This window comes from Apteryx rowi, unplaced genomic scaffold (assembly GCF_003343035.1).
Source record: "Apteryx rowi isolate R43461 unplaced genomic scaffold, aptRow1 scaffold_0, whole genome shotgun sequence".
Taxonomy (NCBI): Eukaryota; Metazoa; Chordata; class Aves; order Apterygiformes; family Apterygidae; genus Apteryx; species Apteryx rowi.
Window position 1 is genome coordinate 24,644 of NW_020447195.1, and position 19,518 is coordinate 44,161.

The 19,518-nt window shown below is 39.2% G+C and overlaps 1 protein-coding gene across 2 annotated transcripts in view; it reads right to left on the reverse strand.

Annotated features, from left to right (window-relative positions):
* RALGAPB (Ral GTPase activating protein non-catalytic beta subunit) overlaps positions 1 to 19,518 on the reverse strand; it is a 56,478-nt gene that overhangs the window by 21,998 nt on the left and 14,962 nt on the right. For both annotated transcript variants that reach the window (XM_026089231.1, XM_026089158.1), the window contains exons 6-11: positions 16,591 to 16,722; positions 15,133 to 15,311; positions 10,850 to 10,998; positions 10,523 to 10,739; positions 2,017 to 2,218; positions 374 to 541 (exon numbers count right to left, since the gene is read on the reverse strand). In XM_026089231.1, the coding sequence (XP_025945016.1) occupies positions 374 to 541; positions 2,017 to 2,218; positions 10,523 to 10,739; positions 10,850 to 10,998; positions 15,133 to 15,311; positions 16,591 to 16,722 (1,047 nt within the window). The remainder of the gene's footprint in view (positions 1 to 373; positions 542 to 2,016; positions 2,219 to 10,522; positions 10,740 to 10,849; positions 10,999 to 15,132; positions 15,312 to 16,590; positions 16,723 to 19,518) is intronic.

The following is a 19,518-nucleotide window of genomic DNA, read 5'->3' on the forward strand; positions in this document are numbered from 1 at the left end:
TAATGAATATCCAGCAAAATTTTATTTAAAAATAGTAGGCTTTAAATGTATTTAAGCTAAATCATTCCTTTTCCCTATTCTTGCAGATACTACTTTTCAGCAATGAATATGCAGGTAACAACTTACCTATATTTCTTTTTTTAAAAAAGCACTATTACGGCTTTAAAGATAATTGCATTAAATCAAATGAAAAATTAAAGCTTATGAAATGCTGCTATTAGCATTATCAAATCAAGAACATTACTGGTACTACACAGTATATGGCACACTGGACACAATTCCTCCAGGGAAAACTATTCAAGAATGACAGAGACCCCAGATGATAAACACCTCCCCACATTGTCATGATATCTATAGGGAAATGGCATTTTACCTGTCAGGTAAAATAGTTTCAAGAGCCGAAATGAAATAAGGAACCACGACATCAATCCCTTTCAGGTCACAGCAGAACAAAGGAGGGGAGTTTAGAATAACACTGGCAAGAACGGGGTGGCACACGAAATCTGCTATCTGCAAACCCTGAATTAAAAGCATGTAAAATCTGACAAAGAAAGATAAGATTAAATTACTTGCACATAAAAAGCATCACCATCCCACATGAATAAGAATGCGCAGCAACTATTCGATCTTTTCCCCATAAAGCAGAGCAGGTTTCAAAACCAGAGCTAAGAAAAGCTTATGAGAGCATCCCCCTAAGTTATTTTAGTACAGGCAAACACACACCTAACTAGCTTCAGAGAAAAACAAGTCATATTTATTTCATGCAAAAACCCAGTGGAGCACAGGTTTGTTGAAACACCTGACTTGCTGCAAGACATGGACTGGGAGCTGTTGCAAATACAGCCCAGACGTCTGCTAAGAGCGCTTTGAATGTGCTCCCTCTGCTCCCCCACGTAAGGATGTAAATGAAACCTTGACTTTAATTCCCCAGTGCAGAAGAAAAATAGTGCGAAATCTTCTTTTTTTTTTTTTGGGGGGGGGGGGAACCCCACACCTCTGATCAGAGACTCCATGAGAGCAAACATATCTATCATAACGACGTCAAATGACAAAGCAGGGCAATGGTGGTGGGGAGGGGAATAACGTCAAATGATATAATAAGGACAAAAAAGTGTTTTTTTGTTTTTTTTAAAACCACCTTATAATTCACCTGGCTATTGTCCTAAAGCAGATGGGGGGGGGGTTGTAGTTCTTTTTAAGAAATAATAATATCTCCTTTATAATTTTGAGAAAGCCTTACAAAAAATGAAGAAACTCACTGTCTAGGTCAGAGAAACACAAACTACCTATACATACCATACGGCAACATGCATGAACTAAATAAGTGGATGACTTTGACCTTTCAGCAGTTTAGAGGCCATCTATGACCAAAGTAGGTGAACAGTTAAGAGTCACTATTTTGAAATTTGATTCTCTGCCTCTGAGATTTGCTACTGCACTATAACATAGTGATTTTTGGTAAAAGAGAATAAAAATATGAAAAAAAGGAACACTGATAGGCAGAATTGCCTAATTTTATTAGAAACAAAACTGATTGTTTTAAATAATGGGGCATTAAACCCAGTGGGCTTCTACATCTAAATCATATTCCAATCCACTGTTGTGATGTTTGACAACATAAGACCCTTCATGGTCTAACAAAGCTTAAGTATTCTTATGTCCGCACGCTTCTATTCTTTTTCCATTTTAACAATATTCAATGGCAAAAAAAAAAAAACAAAAAACAGGCCAAGAAAGTAATTATAAAGACAGAATGTCCTCCGGCTGAGAGGCAATTTATGGGACTTCCCTTTGACTGGAACTTAAAAGAAAACCCACTGAAAAGAGAGATCAGAGGAATTAGAAAGGAAATCAATACTTAGTTCAGAGAGGGAGCTCTACCTACAGCATTTTAAGGCTAACCAGGCTTTCAGAGTTGGCAACACAGAATTCGGCCAGTAACTGAAAGCCAGTCACTGCAAATTCATCTGCCCCATAGAATTACACCAATAAAGCAACAGGAAGATAGGTTAGTACCGGGATAAATAAGCTGGCAATATTTCCTCCCCAGTCTTCTTGCTACAAAATATCCTACACAGTGTCCCGCACGCCTCTGCCCTTCCCGCTTCATAGTTGTCTGGGAATTCACTTGCATCAAACATAGGATTGGAAGCCATTGTGTCTGTGGACATTTGTGATCCTTTTCGGCGAAACTCCACACTAGCTTGAGTGGCTATAGCTGGGAAGAGAAAAAACAGCATTTCAGTGTATTTGTTAGCACGTAAAATAGGCTCATGGGATCCTGGACACAAAGATCAAGTCAAATTTAGTAGTTATGAAGCTGTTAGTTCACTGCATTTGAGTCAGTGTCTCTGTTTAGAAACTATTTGAGGGGTAACTAACTTTTTTTCCTGTAAGGGAACAACAACTAACTTTCAAATTCTAAAGCAAATCCCAACTTTCTGTCGCAAAGAGCACACTTATATCCAGTATTATCTTCCTAGTCTGTCTGGAAGCCAAAAGATCTTCCTCATCTAGTTCTCTTCTTAAAAACAAACAAACAAAAAAAAAACAAAAAAAAACCCACCTTTCCTTGGCCCCCCTAAAATATCCAAAACCTTTTCGATCATACCTCTGTCACCTCCAAGTGCTTAATTACAAAACTGGCCAACTAATCTCTTTTTGGTGATCTGAACACCAAGCTGTTTTCATCCAACTTTGCTGCGTAAACAGTAAACACTTGAAGAAAAAAAAAAATCCAAGAATTCTAAGGACTTATATCAGAAAGAGAAATTTGCTGAAAGTCACTCTTCTGATTTGGCCCTTCTCTCCTCACAGGTTTCCTGAAATTACCAAAGAAATTTTAGAAGTTAGATAGTCCGGGTGACAGCTACCAGGAAGGTAGGCACTCTCCTAGTCGCTAACAGATGCTCCACAGCACACTCCTCAAAGAGGCTCGAGAGAACCCACTATATCTAAATGGGACTTGGTTTTCCCTAGATTTGGGCTCTCTTCCTATAGAACATTTCTGTAAATAATCCAAGCTAATCAAAGTCATGTATTTTTAGGAAGATTTTCAGCTCCCTTCCCCACATCAGTATCACGTGCATAACATGCAAGAGGCTACTCATTTTGCTAGCTTCATCATTTCTCCCCGAATGACAACCAAGAAAGATATTGTTTTTCCCTTGGACAATGAGAGAGCAATTTCACTCTTGGACTACCAACAGCAGAAAGAGCATGTTCCTTATTTAGCTAAGGCTTCACATGCCAATATTGACTTTCAGAAATTTTACAAGCTAAAAAACAGAACAGAGAATATGTGCTCCTAACAGAATCAAGCCAACATAATTCTGCCAGAACCAGGGAATTTGTTCTATACCTCAAACCTGGGATATCAGATTCATAATCACAGTCATGCAAAACACTTGAATAGTTGCAATACTTGTTAATTTTATTGTTAGGTATTTTTTAGAAACTCCCTAAGGAAAAGTCTCTACTCTTAAGTTTTGTGTTTAAATTCTTGGTAACCTACTGGTACTTTATAAATTTTCAGGGCATAAGTAGTAAATAAGCACAAATCTTTATGCGTCTTCCCATGAGCCATTTTTTGTCCTAAATAAGCTATCCAGCAATATACTATAGTTGGAAAAAAACACTACATGCACAATGCATACAAATCAAACACTAGGTCTGTAAAATAAGCTTTAAGTAAAAAAAACATGGTTAGTGCAAAGTCCTGAAATTCATGACATGATCACAGACTAAAGTACAGAAAAGATGGGACTGATTCAGGCAGATTAATTTGCTTTTGCCAACAATCCTCCCCATTCAAAAACACACACAAAAAATTACTTGTCTTTTTTTTTCAAGTAAAAGTGCAAAAGCTACAAGAGACAATGAGAATGAATTTACAAATAAAATATGGGATTATGGAAAAAGAAAAGCATGATCGCAATTAAGGAAAAGCTACTGGTTCCTACTTACAAGATTTATAAGAAAGAAGAATTTGGATAAAAGATGCTGCAAGATAATAGAAATAAAATGGAAACAAATCAAAGGACAGCAGTAGTTATAAAATACTTTAAAGATGGTGAAATTGTAATATAAGTTAAGAAGCTTTTAGCTTTTTTAAAAAATAGATTAAAAGCTTTATGATACAGCAAGCTCGTTAAACACATAGGAAATTGGCATTCAGGTCCAAAATTATGGTTTTGAAAATACCATGCAAAACAATGAACAAAGAAAGTTACAAAATACTAATAATATTTAAATCTGTTCATATCAATGTACATCAGTTCTTTAAAGAGATGTTATTAACCCTTCCCAGCTCAAGTACATTTCCTACATTATATTGTATACGAAGTATATTCTAGGCTATAATATGGTGTGTATGACTTGGGGTATGCCTCATAAGGGGAAGATTACTTACCTACATAGTCTTCTCCCAACAATACTCCTGCTTCCACAGCCATGAGTTCCTGACAGCACTGCAGCCCCATCTTCCACTAGCAAAATGGCTAATAACCCAAAGCAGACCCCAGTACAGATGAGCATGCCTACCCTAACCTCCAGCTCAGTCAAGAATCTTCAAAAGCAGAAGTAAAAGGCAGAATACTACTAGAAAGCTGAACATCTCCAAAACAAGCTCAAGAGACAGAAAAGAGGAAAGACTCCAGCAGCCAGCTACCAAGAGGGAAAACTACCTACTTTGTAAGAGCTGTTTCTTTGAACGTGCTGGGTCAGATCAAGACTTGTGACCAAGCCTCTCAGCAATAGTCAAGACTTTCCTAATCAGGGTCTCTTATAGTTGTCTCCTATACCCCCAGAAACGTTCTTTGGGACAACATATTAGGGACAGAGAAGGGCTAGAAAAGATGAGGGTAAAACTATACTCTAGGATTCCCTTGCTGACCAGTAGTACCTGGGTGATCCCAACAACCATCCGAGGCAAAACTCCTACACAACCACTTTAAAATAAATAGCAGTCAAGCTCGTGACTTACTACTTTAGATATGAAGATTAAGAACAAGACCATCAGATTGCAGGATTCATTTCCTGAAATGCTGGCCCAAGGGATTAATGAGTTTCTCCTAATTCTTAGAATTTCTTGAAGAACAAGTAGTAGCAGCATATAGCACATGGCCAAGCTTCTCTACTAATCGATACACACCATACCAGTGAGGCTAGGCTCTCACACCCACACACCAGGGCTGTGATAATTAGGGATAACTTCTTAACACCTTCATAATGTATTTCTTATGAAGGACTTCTCTCAAAGCAGCAACCATGGGGAACTGCTTATGCCACACTTAGCTGAATGAATATCACGCACTGGACATCGGACTAATGGAACAACTGTTTCTCCAAAGGGGAATTTACCTGCAGCCATCTAATTCTAAAGACCACAGCAGAAAAATCTAATTCCTTTCAAAACCAACTACCCAGTTTAGAACAGATCATTTCTTCTCTCTCATCACGATACAGAACAATGTTCAATAGCTGCCTGCTATAAAGCTTCACCATCAAGGTCTCAGTGCAGAAACTAAAACCCTGATCTAAGACACTCAAAGCACAATAGCTTTAGTGCTAAAGATCACTGTTTCAGATCAAAATCCAAATAACTACACAAGACTATCTTGAAGAACAGGACTCAAAGAGAAAACAGTAAGAGAGCACATCTGGAAGATGGTGAAGATGATCAGCACTCAGCATATGCAAATTACTCCCAGGTAATCTTGTGCAAGAGAAAAATAATTCTGCAGTCTCTCTCTTCCCAAAGAATAACAGATAAACACAGCAACTGAAAGTGTGAAATGCTGCAGACTATCCTGAATTGTGCAAGGGCTACTACAAGTTTTCCCAAGGAGACAACAAAATTGAACAACAGAGGTGTAGTAACTATAGTTATAAAACTATAGTTATAAAATAGTTGAGGCTGGAAAGGACTTCTGGAGATCATCTAGTCCAACCTCCCTGCTCAAAGCAAGGAAAACTAGAACAGGTTGCTCAGGATGCTGTCCAGCCAGGTTTTGAGTATCTTCAAAGAGATCCAGTGCTTGACCACACTTCACTGTGAAAAGTTTTTTCCTTATGTTTAAATGAAATTTCTTGTATTTCAAATTGCACCCATATTGCTTTGGTCCTTCAACAACATGGAAATCAAAAAGCTTCTGATTAGAGAGAAGCATCATTATGTTGGTAAGAACCTTGCAAGTTACCACAATAAACAATCATCTGTCCCTCAATCTCAAAAGTCTCACCTAAGCGAGGAAATACATGTGTTAGCTGGCTACACAGGGAGGAAAGCCATGCCATGTTGAGGAGGCCAAGGGGGTTAGGAAAACAGCTCCTAGCCCTTTGAAGGAGCACCTTTTTAATTGAAAAAGTGTCAGGTGAGAACATTCCTCCTCTTAGCTTAATAAGGTTACCCTTCCCCACATCCAGGTTTTTTTCATCTCAGAACCTATAAAAAGTTGCAGGTTTTTTCCTCCCCAACAGACACATTTTTCCTACTCTTCTTGACTTCATTTTTGGAGGCAAAGGAGTTAGACATAAAAGAATTACGACTGAGACACAGGACTCCAGAACAAGGAGAGGAGTAAGGATAGGTAGCTATTCTTCATTCATATTGGCCTCGATGAACTGCTGTTTGCTCCCTAATGACCAAAGGGACCTACTGTAAGGGGGGAGGATGAGACATTACTCAGTTCGAATTAGTGGGGTTCTTTTTAAAAGAACTGAACTAAATTCTGAAGCAGAACATGAGACTACATCTCATCCTATGGGGTCATTTGTTAAGAGCTCTCATTTAGCTCATGAGTATCAGTCTAGAAATCATGTCCACGCGTTGAAATGTGTGTCATGTGACAGGAAGAGAAATAAGAAAAACAGTCTAGAAAATACACAGTGTTCCTGGGCAGGAGATCTCTCTCTGCAGGACCAGGCAGTATCCTGAATTAAGATACTTCACCTCTTTCTCTGACACTACAAAATGGTCCTCAGTCCTCCAATCAGCGGGCAATGACAGAGAAATCATATCAGAGAGCTATGAGAGGAGGAATTCTTAACTGCACGACATTGAAATGAACTGAACGCTAGAAGGGCTTAAAACTCTTAAAATCTATGATACAAATGCAGTCCCAGACCTAAAAATAAAACAGTGTGCATGGACCAGAAGACAATATTACATATTAAATCTGATCATAAATGCAGATACTTCCAAATTATAAAATATTATCTGAAGCAGTCATTAAAAAAATAGATAATAGCACTTCCTGAGGCTAATGCAAAAGGCTATCAATAGCAGTGCCAAACACAGTAAGAATATCCAGCTAGTATCAAAAGCATCTACTGTATCAGACTACTGAAGATAAGAGATGGACTGCTATATACAGGCATAACCAACCTACAGCCATAAAGAAGTCATACAACGAGCAGAAGATTCCTTTTTGCCCTCTCTCCTACAGGTAGGGATTGTGACAACTAGGGATCCCTTCTCTGCTGCCTCTTTCCTCAAGGCATGCCTATATTGGGTAACATGAGCAGAGGCAGGTGGATGGGCACAACCTGCAGATCCAATTACATCACCAATGTGCCCTGCTTATGTGATGGGGAGAGATGAGAGCACAGAGCCCTCACTTGGCCCACCTCAGTCCAGCATGATCCCTCTTGTCTTACACAGTTCAAGAGGAGAAAGACTTTACCTGGAAGCATCAAGCTCCACAGAATGACAGAACAGAAACTCTTCAATTTGGACATAAGCCTCGTTTTAAAAGATGCTGACGCTTCAAGTCAACAGAAACTACAGCAGTCTAACACTCTAGAAGTCTTATCACATTCTCCCACTTAAGGCAGAGGCTTAGTAACTGACCTTGAGACCTGCAGGACAGTCAGGCAATCAGATTTTAGTACCTCTCTACAAAGATAGTTTCGGCAGTATGGGTCCATCTTCCATATGTCCAGTTCGCTCTCATTCTGACAGCCTGTCACAACATTTTTGTGAACAGTACTTTAAGCAGTGGTAACAGGTACTCATGGCATCCTGGAAGGGCAGGAGCAGGCTGGAAATCAGGCTGATATCCTGACTTTTGGAGTGGGATGTCTCTTTCAGAGGACAGTACATTGAGCAGAGAATTTTTACTGACTTCAGACTCCAGGCAGGTCAAATGCAAATGCTTGAAGGTAACAAAAGCAAAGATAAATTCAGCCTGTTTTGTAAGGCTAAAGATTTAAAGTGTAACAAATAAAGAAAGGAACCAAGGCAAGTGAGTTAAGGAAGATCTATTGGAGAACTAGATGAAGAAAGCATTCTTTGCAAGAATACCATCTCTCCTTTGAGCTGACCTCAGAGGCACTGTGACTAGCACCAAGTCTGCAAAAGGGCCCAAGACCAGAATCTTTTCATAAGCATTTGTCATGGATCTAGTTCCTTTTCTGATGGAGGAGCTACTATGTGCAAACCAGCAATTCTTGCCCCAAGAAGCCCTAAACTGGGCAAGCACTAACTGAGGAGACAGAGACATGTCTCCTCTGAACTACAAAAAGCAGGATTCCCAACTGCCGGGGGCCTATGTCAAGAGAAGAATTCAGGAGGATACTTGTTACTATCCCAGAGCACAGCCATAGCAATCTCCTTGAGACAGCAATATACTAGGCATTACTCTTTAATGATGTGCAATAACTGGAACCAAGAAACTGAATGGAGTAAGTGCCACTTGCAGGTTCAGAGGGATTTTACTTGCACGAGGCTTAAATTCTGTCTTCCAAATTGCTAGTAAAGCTGGACAGTACACAACTGGTTTTCTGGGTCTCCATCACTGTAACTCTTCCAGGACCATTTGCTGCTACTAAATGGTAGAATGTGCGACATGTTAGTACTGGTCTCATTATGGATGGCTCTGGAGAGCACAGAGGGGCAAGAGAATTGAGTGGTTTTTATTCATTCTGTCATGAGTGAAAAAGGACAGGGGATAAAAATTTGCTGAAAAACTCCAGGTACCTTCCTATTTCAGTTAATCAAACAACTGCTTACAGTTTCTAGGAACAGGAGAACTGAAGTAACAGTTGGTAAATCCCTCTGTAAGAATAGCAATAAGAATTTTATGGCTGCTGTTGGAGGACTTAGGACATTGCTTAGGCTAACAAAAGGCCCTAGAACTCCTTAAAGCAAGTCAAACATTTGGTTTCAAATGACTGAATACTTCCACTGTAATCACAATATCTGTGTTTACAGCAGACATTTTGTTGCATAAGCAAGTAATAAAGCTATATGAACTAAGAAGTCATAACATATTTCTAAAAAAGGTCAGCATCTCAGCTGATATCGTTTTCAGTTTGAGCACTACCTTAAAATTGCTCAAGATACAGGTTAAGTCAAAATTAAAGCCAACAAATCAATCTGAAAAGCAGTTATACTTGAATACAGAAATGTATTACCTGAATATACAACTGAATATACCCTCGAATTATTCTTTACTCCTTCCTGAACTCAACTGTTTATTTCTCTATTCACATGTCACAGGCCTCTTCCAGAGGGACTTGAACTTCCTGTCATGGAAATCCATGACTGACCACTTCCAAAAACCACATGCTGCATATCTAAGGTTACCTTTAATGGACCCCAACTTCCAAACACATTATCTCCATGCAGGGGGAGAACGGGCTTCGTGACACAATGAACAAGGAAGCTAGTCAGTTTATCTGCTGCTATCAAGTCCTACCTATAAACCCAACTTCCTGCAACAAACCTCTTCTTCCTTTATTTTTCTTAGGCCAGCGAGCTTTTGACGTAGATTTCTTGGCAAAGGTTCATGGACATTTGACATATTGAATAAAGAACAGGGAAAAAAGGAGAGGACTAGTAATGTTTACTCTTTTTTGAATATTTATCACCAAAGGAAGGAGAGTGGTAAAAAGCCTCTGAGCAGAGAGCACTAGCTCTGCTATCATGTCTCAAAACATCTAACCCCTAAAGCTGAGCAAACCATAGGAGACAAAATAAACCCAGCAGTTCCAGACTGAAGACAATCCGGGTATCAACCCATACATGGAAACATGTAGCAGCCATCACTGGAAGGCAGAAACTTTACTTGAGATTTTAAGGATTTCTGCTTTTACAGCATTCTACAAGAACATGGGGAAGCGCCACTTCGGCGCTTTAACATCCGGACTAATGTTAAAATTTTTGAACATTAAAGACTCTCTATAAAAAGCTGCTATTACTCAAAGAGATACTTTAAGCTAGGAAATTGACTCCTTTACCACATTATTTTCTTCACTTGAGGTTTTCTCTGCTAGCATAATTGGGCCTGCTATGTTTGTGAAAATAAGGGAGTGTTTAATAGTAAAAAGTGACTTTTTAATTTTAAAGTCCCAAACACCTGCTGGGCTAGGAATGAGTGCTGGCTCAGCTGGGAGGGGTTAACCACAATACAGGACTTTATTAGATTTTTTTTTGAGTATGCATATGTTAATCTTGCAGGTAGGAAATGTCAGTAAAACAAGGAAAAATATTTACAGATATTTGTTCAGCAATATTTACCAGTCATGCTGCTGTCTCTATTTATTCCATTATGAAGTTTACAGTGAACAAATGCTGCATCAAATAACCATGATCCAAATAGGTTCAAGATGCTGTTAACCTTTGGCCTGCGTGGAGCTGGTAGCGGCCGTGGCTCAGAACTTGTCTGGTTTGGGCTAGAGAGCGGAGAAGTAGAGGAGGGCTGGTGCTGCACTTTCGAAGTATGTGCAGTAGTTACCTATTTGAACAGAAGAACAAGTTAGCTACTAGAAGCAAGGAAAGCTACATCCTCTAACCAAGGAACCATCAAAAGCGTCAAGCGCTTCAATACAGAGCATGAAATCTTACAGTGCTGGTTTTCATTGTTGCTTTATTCACAGTCACGGCCCGATGCCTTCGGTTATGGGGTGGAGTTGTGTTGATAGCAGTGCTCTGGGGCATGCTCAGCCTGTTTACCGGTGTGGGGGGTGCACTATCTGACCGGGGTCGTGAAATGCCTGTAGATAAACGAATAAAGCAAACTTTAAGCAAGACTTCCATAAGCTCATACACAGCAACAGAGTTATATTTGGGCCTTCTGTAAATAGATTAGCTCTTTTACCTCTCCCCACTCCAAAGAGCAGTGTTAAGAAAAACATCTTTCCACTTTTATTATTAGCATAAATAAAAGCATGGGCAAGAGAAAACCCTAGTTTTGCACTAGATAAGCAAACACCGCGGGGGAAAATAAACCCAAACCTTAAGAATTTGGGAAAAACACACATGGGAAGACTGAGTCGGAGGGAAAGGGGCAAGGTTCATTTGCCAAAGCCAATTTAACAGCTCACTACTGCCAAAAATCAGATGGGTATCACTTTTGCCTTTCCTTCCCAACCATAAATTCCATGCCCTCTTCTGAGACAGCTCTAGAATTTGTCTGGCCCTTCAGAGCCAACACAGCTCACTAGTCTAAAATGAAACCTAGCAGTTTTCTGACGTTTTAGCAGGCTGAATCAGCTCACTGAACAGTTCAATACCAAAGCCACTACAAGGGATGGGGGTAAGAAAGCAGAGCAAGCCATAATTTTCTGGCAGCAGCAAGACAGTAGATCAGCTGTCATCTTGTAAAACTGAACTTCAGGGAAACACTTGTGGTGTATGAAGAGCTACTCTTCCTAGTCACAGAATCAGAAGCAGTTAGTTTAGAGTCTCCCTCTGCAAAATCTGAAGCGACAAATCACTTCTATCCTACTTTAATGAACACCAGCACTCTCACCCCATTAGAAAACTAAACGGGCAATTGCAGCGTGCTTGAAGATAACCTGCTACAGATTTTTAGACTATGCTAATCAAAGCATCCGAGTACTTTTCACAGCACATGACAAAAGAGCTAACTTCTGGTAAACTGTTAGTCTTGTACCCCACACAGAGAGAGAGTATGCACCATGAAATGCATTGCTTTGGTACAATTTTTTTGAGAGGAGGTTGTAGTAATTTGCCAAATGCACACATTATGTAAGTACATAACAGAGAAAGCAAAATAAAAAAAACCCACGTGCTATGGCATTTGGTGTAGGGGGCAATGAGATTCACATTAGCCTCCCATTGCTGAAGGAGCCCATATTGCAATTCTAAAGTCTGTCTGAGAACATCCTCTTGTCCACACATACAGCTTGAACTTAATTTCACCAAGAGCTCTGCTGTGCTGAGTGCATCATCATAGCCTGCAGTCTTCGTCTGTGAACTCCAGATGGGCTCCCAAACACTCTGGGTCCAAGCTACACTAGATCTTGAGAAGTCCAAGGTCACCGATTCAATATCCTATCGAAAGCTCATGTAGAGAGCAACGGTCCCAATGTGCTTACAGTTGAGTCTGTGCTGCTAAGGGGCACATGGCAGCACTCCGCAGAAGACCTCAGTCCCATGTATAGCTACATGCACCCCTCACTGCGATCATCTAGACAAGAAGCTGTGTACATGAATAACTGAGGACAGGTCACCACCATCCAAGCAGAAACGGAGTCTCAGACAACCAGATGGAGACTACAGAAAGGACTATTTACAAACATCAGTATTAAAAAGTATCAAAGAAGAATCCCAGACTATTTCTAAAGTACAAGAGGAATTGACCATAAACAGATATCCCAGGAGAGGTACAAGCACCGGGCAAAGCTAACAGCCGGATTTTTCCTCTGCCTCCACTGCAAGACACTCTCCTCACAAGCCTTTCATTATAAACCAGTTTCTTCATTGCCAATAAGTGCTAATTACCAATGACACTCTCACAAAACTCTTGGATATAGTATGCTTTTCCTCAATACATACTATATTTAACGGCTTTTTAAAACTCAGCTTACAAGGCCAGTAAAGGATTCTCCAGAGGAACACCCTATAGCAATCTTCCGTTAGACATTTTTTCTTGATCCCATGCAGCAGATTTTCTACCTGTGGTAATAGGATTTGGCAGTTTGACAGAGCAAGTCAAGGAGGTCATTCTAGCGAAGTCAGGCCATATATTGCTCAGGTTTATCTTGAGATTATCTTTAACATCTGACTAATCTAATTCTTAAGACACTTTGGAGGTAAGAATGAGATACTATGCAGTAGATAAAGTTCTCTCTCCTCTGTACATTGGAGAACACAGAGTCAAGTTTCAGTCAGTCCACCCTAATGACTACAGGGAGTTTTTGAAAGAGGAAAAAACTGAACACTGAAGATCTTTCCAGGTGACTGACCTAAGGAAGGAGGTACAGATTGCTATTACTCCTTCTGCCATTTTGCTGAAGGGAAAGCCATTGCAGCATTTAAAACTGCAGTGGTCTACGCTTTCACACATCAGATCAAAGGATCCTGAGTACAGTTAAGAATATAAGAAATCCTCAAGGAAGAGCACAGATGCTTGCCCTTTCTTCAAAAAACAAACACTATTCATTCGCACCACTATGGAAGTTTCTATTCTACATTTTGGCCTGCATTCAGTTAAAATAGATAATATTGGTTTTAATTAAACTAAGAAGAGCCTTGTATTGTGACTGTGGTTTTGTACCCTCAGTCCCAAAGGGACATAGCTTTTCCCTGGAAGGTATTCCAGACAGATCTGAGCAGGAATCTGACAAGGAAGCATCTCCGTAATCTTCATTCATTTCCCCCTCTCATACATGTGTATGAGCCATCCCTTTTTAGGCAGCTTACATTTTAGTCTTAATATTACCTTTGTTAGTACTACAATTTCCACATTTTCAGCAGTTTAATGAAAAATAGGGAGTCAGTCAGATCCTGAACCTAAACAGGGGGCTATGCAGTTGCTACTGTATAACATGATGCAAACACAATACAGTGCACTGCACATCTATCCATGACAGAGGGGATGCTTCAATGATCTGTTCACATAAAAAAAGGTTTACATTTTAGTCCCTAAGAGCAAAATAACTTTCAAGTCACTAAGACTACTATACTACTCTCCTTTCACAAACTACACAATTATTTAAGAGACAGACTACTGAATATTTTAAAATCTTACATCCGGTATTAGTAAAGAGCAATCATTCGAGTCTTTAAAACTGGTGGCAAGACATCTGGAAGAAGTACAGTGGATGCAACAGGTTTCAAGATTCAATATCACAGTCTAAGTAATAGTTTCAACATGTCTAGAACAACCACCGTTTTTTGCAATGAGGAATAAAATATCAATAATCCTTTTTCCTTGCAATATTTTTATAGCACCATACTTTTTATTTCCAATAAAAAGTATTTTACACTTCAGTGAGACAGGAGGGTCTTGAGGTGTTTTGTTTAAAGGGACTGAACCACTCAGGTTTCCCAAAAAAACAAAACAAAACAAAAAACCCAGCATGTAAAATCTGACAGTCTAATTCTGCAGCCAACCTTTTTCTGCTCAAGTCTTCTGCAATCTCATATCAATACACACTTCTGGCAGATGATACCATTTGTTTGCATATAATTAATCAAAAAAGCAGTTGGAGACAGACAGTTCTTCAGAGTTTGCAAGAGCATATTATCTCTAAAGAATTTTCAATAAGCATGAAGCATACTATGAAAACAACCTCAGATTTCCAGTGCTATATAATATTATTTAAATTTACCAGCCAGTGCTCACATCTACTTTACCTTTTATTGAAATTTAAACTACCCAATTACCAGTAGACACACAGTAACACGTCTTTTCTTCTCAGTAGCACTTGTCGCCTATTAATCCTAAACTAAGTGAAACTGGTACTTGTAGCATAAATATCTAAAGATGCCACTCAAGAATCAATACCTTATAAAAACAAGTGCTGCACACAGCTTTTGTCACCAAGTTTACAAACAAAGTTGTCAGTGCTCACAACATGGTAAAAGACTAAAAGTTTCATTGGGGTGTAGAGAAAAAGAGAAATCAATGTCATTTGGGGAAAAAGGATGTCCAGTTTTATTTTAGACCTACTTTTTTTTTTTTTTAACAGGCATTTATTTAAAATTATGGCCATTCAAAAGCAATTTTAGATTCTTTCCCTGTCCATCCCAGGATATATGCACAAGTAACAAATTAGATTGTTACACCTGTGTTGCTGAAGAATCCAGATTTTAAAAGAATAAAATAAGGATTAGATTACTATTCCTAGCTATTCACAGACAAGACAAAAAAATGTTACCTAGGAATGCATCCACTAAACAGCTGATCCCACGCATGGCACGAAAGAATATTTGAGGCAGATGTTTAAGGCAGGGGTACTGATTCAGTTCTTGAGTCATTCCACTCACATTCAAAAACTGCTCCTGAAATTTGGGGGTAGAGCTAATAATGGCTGGGTTACTCAAATCCACAGGATTACTGCACACACAGAAAAGAGCAAAATATATTTTAGTCAGTTTAAGAACAGCTGTTAGAATTTTAAGAATGCTTAAAGATACATTAATTTCAGACATATTTAAACAAACAGCAACAAAAGAGAGCATCTAATATAAAGTAACTGCAAAAGCAGGGGTCTTGTACTAGCATGTTTTGTGTTTGTTTTTTTTTTAAGCTATTACTTCATCACAAATGACATAAAAAAGTCGATTTTCTGGGTTGGCAGGACTTCATTGCCTTCATTTCAAACATTACCCAAACAGGGTTAATAATTTTATTAATCAACCCAATGAACCAGAGCATACACTGGACAGAATAATCCTGCAGTTGCAGTAATATTAACTACATAAGAGGTCTTCTGAACTCAGTTTTCAAGAGGTCCTAACATTGTTAAAATTATTTCTTCTAAAAGGGTTAGCAATGAATTAAATATTGTCAGTAAATAATGACCACAAAGTACAAGGGCAGGGGTTGTAAAATCTTGAGCTTTTGTTTCTGACTGATACAAACCCTGTAACAGCAAGCCCAGATTTGGAATACAATACTTGTAACATTATTATCATAAATGGAGAAAAAGAACAGATTTTTAGCTAGTTAAAAGTAGTAGACTTTAAAGAGTCTAACACTTATTTAACTTTCATTACCAAACTATGTTTTATGTTAAAAAAATAAAAATAAAAAGTGTAATGTTCTGCATGGCCAGAACATTAAAGTGATGCAGGTCCAAAGAACCTTAAAACAGCAGAGCATGTCACTTGGTTCTGTTACATATTTAAAAAGAAAAAAAAAAACGTAACATGGATTTTAAAATTAATTGTATAACCTTCTTCATAAAAACAAAGACACACACCCACTTTAAAAACAATCTTTCGTAGGTTAAATTTAACACCTTGGCAAGTAAATGGAAGCAGCATACATATCTCAGTGCTATTGTTCGGCTTTTCCTGTTTGCTATCTCAAAGAAACAGAAATGTATTGAAGTCTTATTTTTAAGATCCTCCAAAAGGCCTAATAGCTACAAACTATTTTTTAATTAAACAAACCAGTTTATTTTCTGAAGGAGTCAATGAGTTCAAAGTTGAACAATTCCCACTCACAACCTTGCACTGTACTGCTTCAGGGCACTATTACAGTAAGTCTCTCGTACTCTTTCCTATTTAAGTACTTAACGTTACCAATCTCCAGAAAAAATTTTCATTTGTAATGCAAGTTTATAAAATGATCCAAGAACATGAACAATGTATGGCTGTAATTACAATACCTCAGCATATGTAAAAAGCGAAACCAAGTTTGTGCAACGCACTCATTATCCATTTCAGGAGGAATCAGACCTGCATCTTCATCAGGAATTTTAAATGGAGGAAATGAAGGCCCATATGTAAAACGCAGCAACCTAGGAAACAAGTCAGACAGACCTGTCATTCAATGAATACACCTCAAAATTTAACCATGCATTTGACCTGGAAGAAATCAGCAGTCCACCAGGGAGCACAAAAGCAACAATGCAGCATTTTAAGTTTTCCTAGAGATCTCCATTTTACACAATCTTTTAGCCCTCATAAAACTTGGAAAAATACATGCCTTGGAACATGACCAGAGGTGAAACCAAACCAAAGAGCTGCTAAGGCATAGCACTCCATAGCAGCTCTCCCATCTGTGTAGCCAGGGGGATTACCAGTTAATATAGTTACATACATAACTGACAAGATATTACATACGGAGGGAAAAACTTCAAATAACTTAGCTCATATCCTCAAAGGTCTTTAGCTAGTATCCAATGACATCAGCAAGTCACACACACAAATATCTTTGAGGTTATAGGCCCAAATTGCAAATTACTGCTGACTTATGATTTACACCAGCACTCTGAGCAGCACTCAGCGCAATCCTTGAACAAGCACAGCACAAGCAATGCAAGAGCAAGCTCTTCAGAAGGGAGGCACTGCCTTTTGCAGGAGCTGGGAGTTGCACCACAGGGAAGAGCAGACCCACAGAGGACTTCATAGCAATGCAATATCGTGATGATACTGGTTTAGATAAATGAACCAAGATCCTTCACTAGAAGTGCTATAACTACCTGATCAGTCACTGAGCCACTGTTGTCTTTATGACCCCTATTTCATCCCCAGTTTTGCAAACCTACAAACTAATTTCCCTGATCAGCATGATCTTGGTATTCTCTGAGGAAGAGATGCAAGCTGTGCCTTCTCAGGCTCCTGGCACTCCTAGAAACTAGCTTTTTTCTTTCCCTAGCCTAAACTCACTTTCAGCATTATTTCTTGCTTCAGTAATCACATTTTTTTTCTAAACCGAGAGTTGCCTGTAATGGACAAGAAATGGCCCATTTGTCAATGCCCATTTACAGAGCTTTGTACAAGTTTTGTATGTTTTCCAGAGCTAAAGTCATTACAACTAGGAGAAAGGGGAGGAGAACAGAAGCCTATAGCTGATTCCTAAACCAAGACTTGAATAGGTTGAGTTACTGTTTTCCCTCTCTTGGAAATTTGCTCCCCCCAACATTGGGCACTACAGCAACTGCTAGCCGACTAATGCTAAAGACACCCAAAGTGCATAGGGAACCAATCTATCATAGCAACTAGTTTGGACAGAAAAAAGAGAAGAGCTCTAGGACACGAGGCCTCCTTTAGGACCAAAGCAGAAATCCACAGACCCACGCTGGGCAGAAGCTGCTTTCTGGTATGCTATGCACACATTTATATTTAGTGCTCTAGAGGAATCACTGCATACTATGTTTTTGCTGCAGAATGACCAAGTTCTGACTGACCTAGTAAAGTCTAGCATTAGCCTGGGCATCCACCATGCCAAGTCATGCTGGAGTTGCTGTCTTTTCACTGAGGACAGGCGTGAGTGTCCCCTGTTAGAACTTAAGCAGTAACCTCTCATCTCTGGACTGCTGTAAACTGCACCACTTTCCAATTCTCTCTTTACAAGCTGCAGGAAATCAGTTCAGGGAATGTGATTTGCATCCTAACTGAAAACCAGAACATTTTCCATAACGACTGAGAGCAGAAATAAATGGTAATCTACACACGCAGCACAATCGCTTAGAGTAGATGTAAAGCACCCAATAGGGGTAAAAGAAGTATCTATGGGTAAACACATGAGTAAGACCTTGGTTTTATTCTGCTGTGAAGTCATACCCACATGGATATAGATTCTAACACTTCATAAGTGTACCAATTCCCAAATAAAAAACTTCTATATGGCTTTAAGTTGAGAAACTTACTCTCAGCTTATTGCTAATAAACCAATTCAGAAAACAGTTTACTAAAACCACACTGTTTGAAGTTGAAGCTCCACTGAAGTACTAAGTATGCAGCTTCAAATTGCACTAAACTTAAGTTAACATCAGAGGAGTTCCCCTTTTCATATATTAAATGTAAAAGAACATTACTATGCAGCAGAACAGCAGACTAAGGAAACATCGCAGAAAACCTGCAGATTACTATGCATCAACAGAACTAAAACTGTTAGTCAACAGTGGGAGATAAAACGTGGGCATGAAGTGCATGGAGCAGAACACCAACACATGTTCTGAGACAGAGCTGTTCTTTTCAGATCAGTGAATCATAAATATTTTCTGTTATGCAATGCTACATCCAACAAGCTAAAAATAGCTAAAGAAATAGCGTGGGAAATGCACAGAACTTGTGTTGCAGCTTTATTTCCCCACAGGTTTAACAAGTAGCTGCACAACGTGGAAAATCTATCCATGCTTGGTACTTTAACAAGTACCTCAAAAGTAAAAGTTTTCATTGAGTTAAAATAAACCCCTGCAAGTAGGAAAGGATGATACTACTTGAGCTTTTCAGAATGCAGCAGTTTTAATACATCTTCGGCCTTTCAGATAAATGGTTACTAAAGTCTCAGGAGAGCTGAGAGAAGGAGGCACAGCCCCTCGCTCCTCTTTTCACCAACTAATCTGATCCTGTTGGGGGAAAAGGACTAGGTTTGTTCCACAAAGACTCCACACCATGAAGACCACAGTATTAACGGTACTGAGACTCTCCTCATTGTTCAGGGCCTCCTACCTAACCTCTCAAGCAGCCCACAGATCCTCGCTGTCCCCATGCTTCAGGTAGTTTGGTACAGCTGTACTTGGACACTCACTTGAGGACCACCACTGCTCAGAGGAAGGAGACTACAGCCTACTTCTGGTCCACCTATG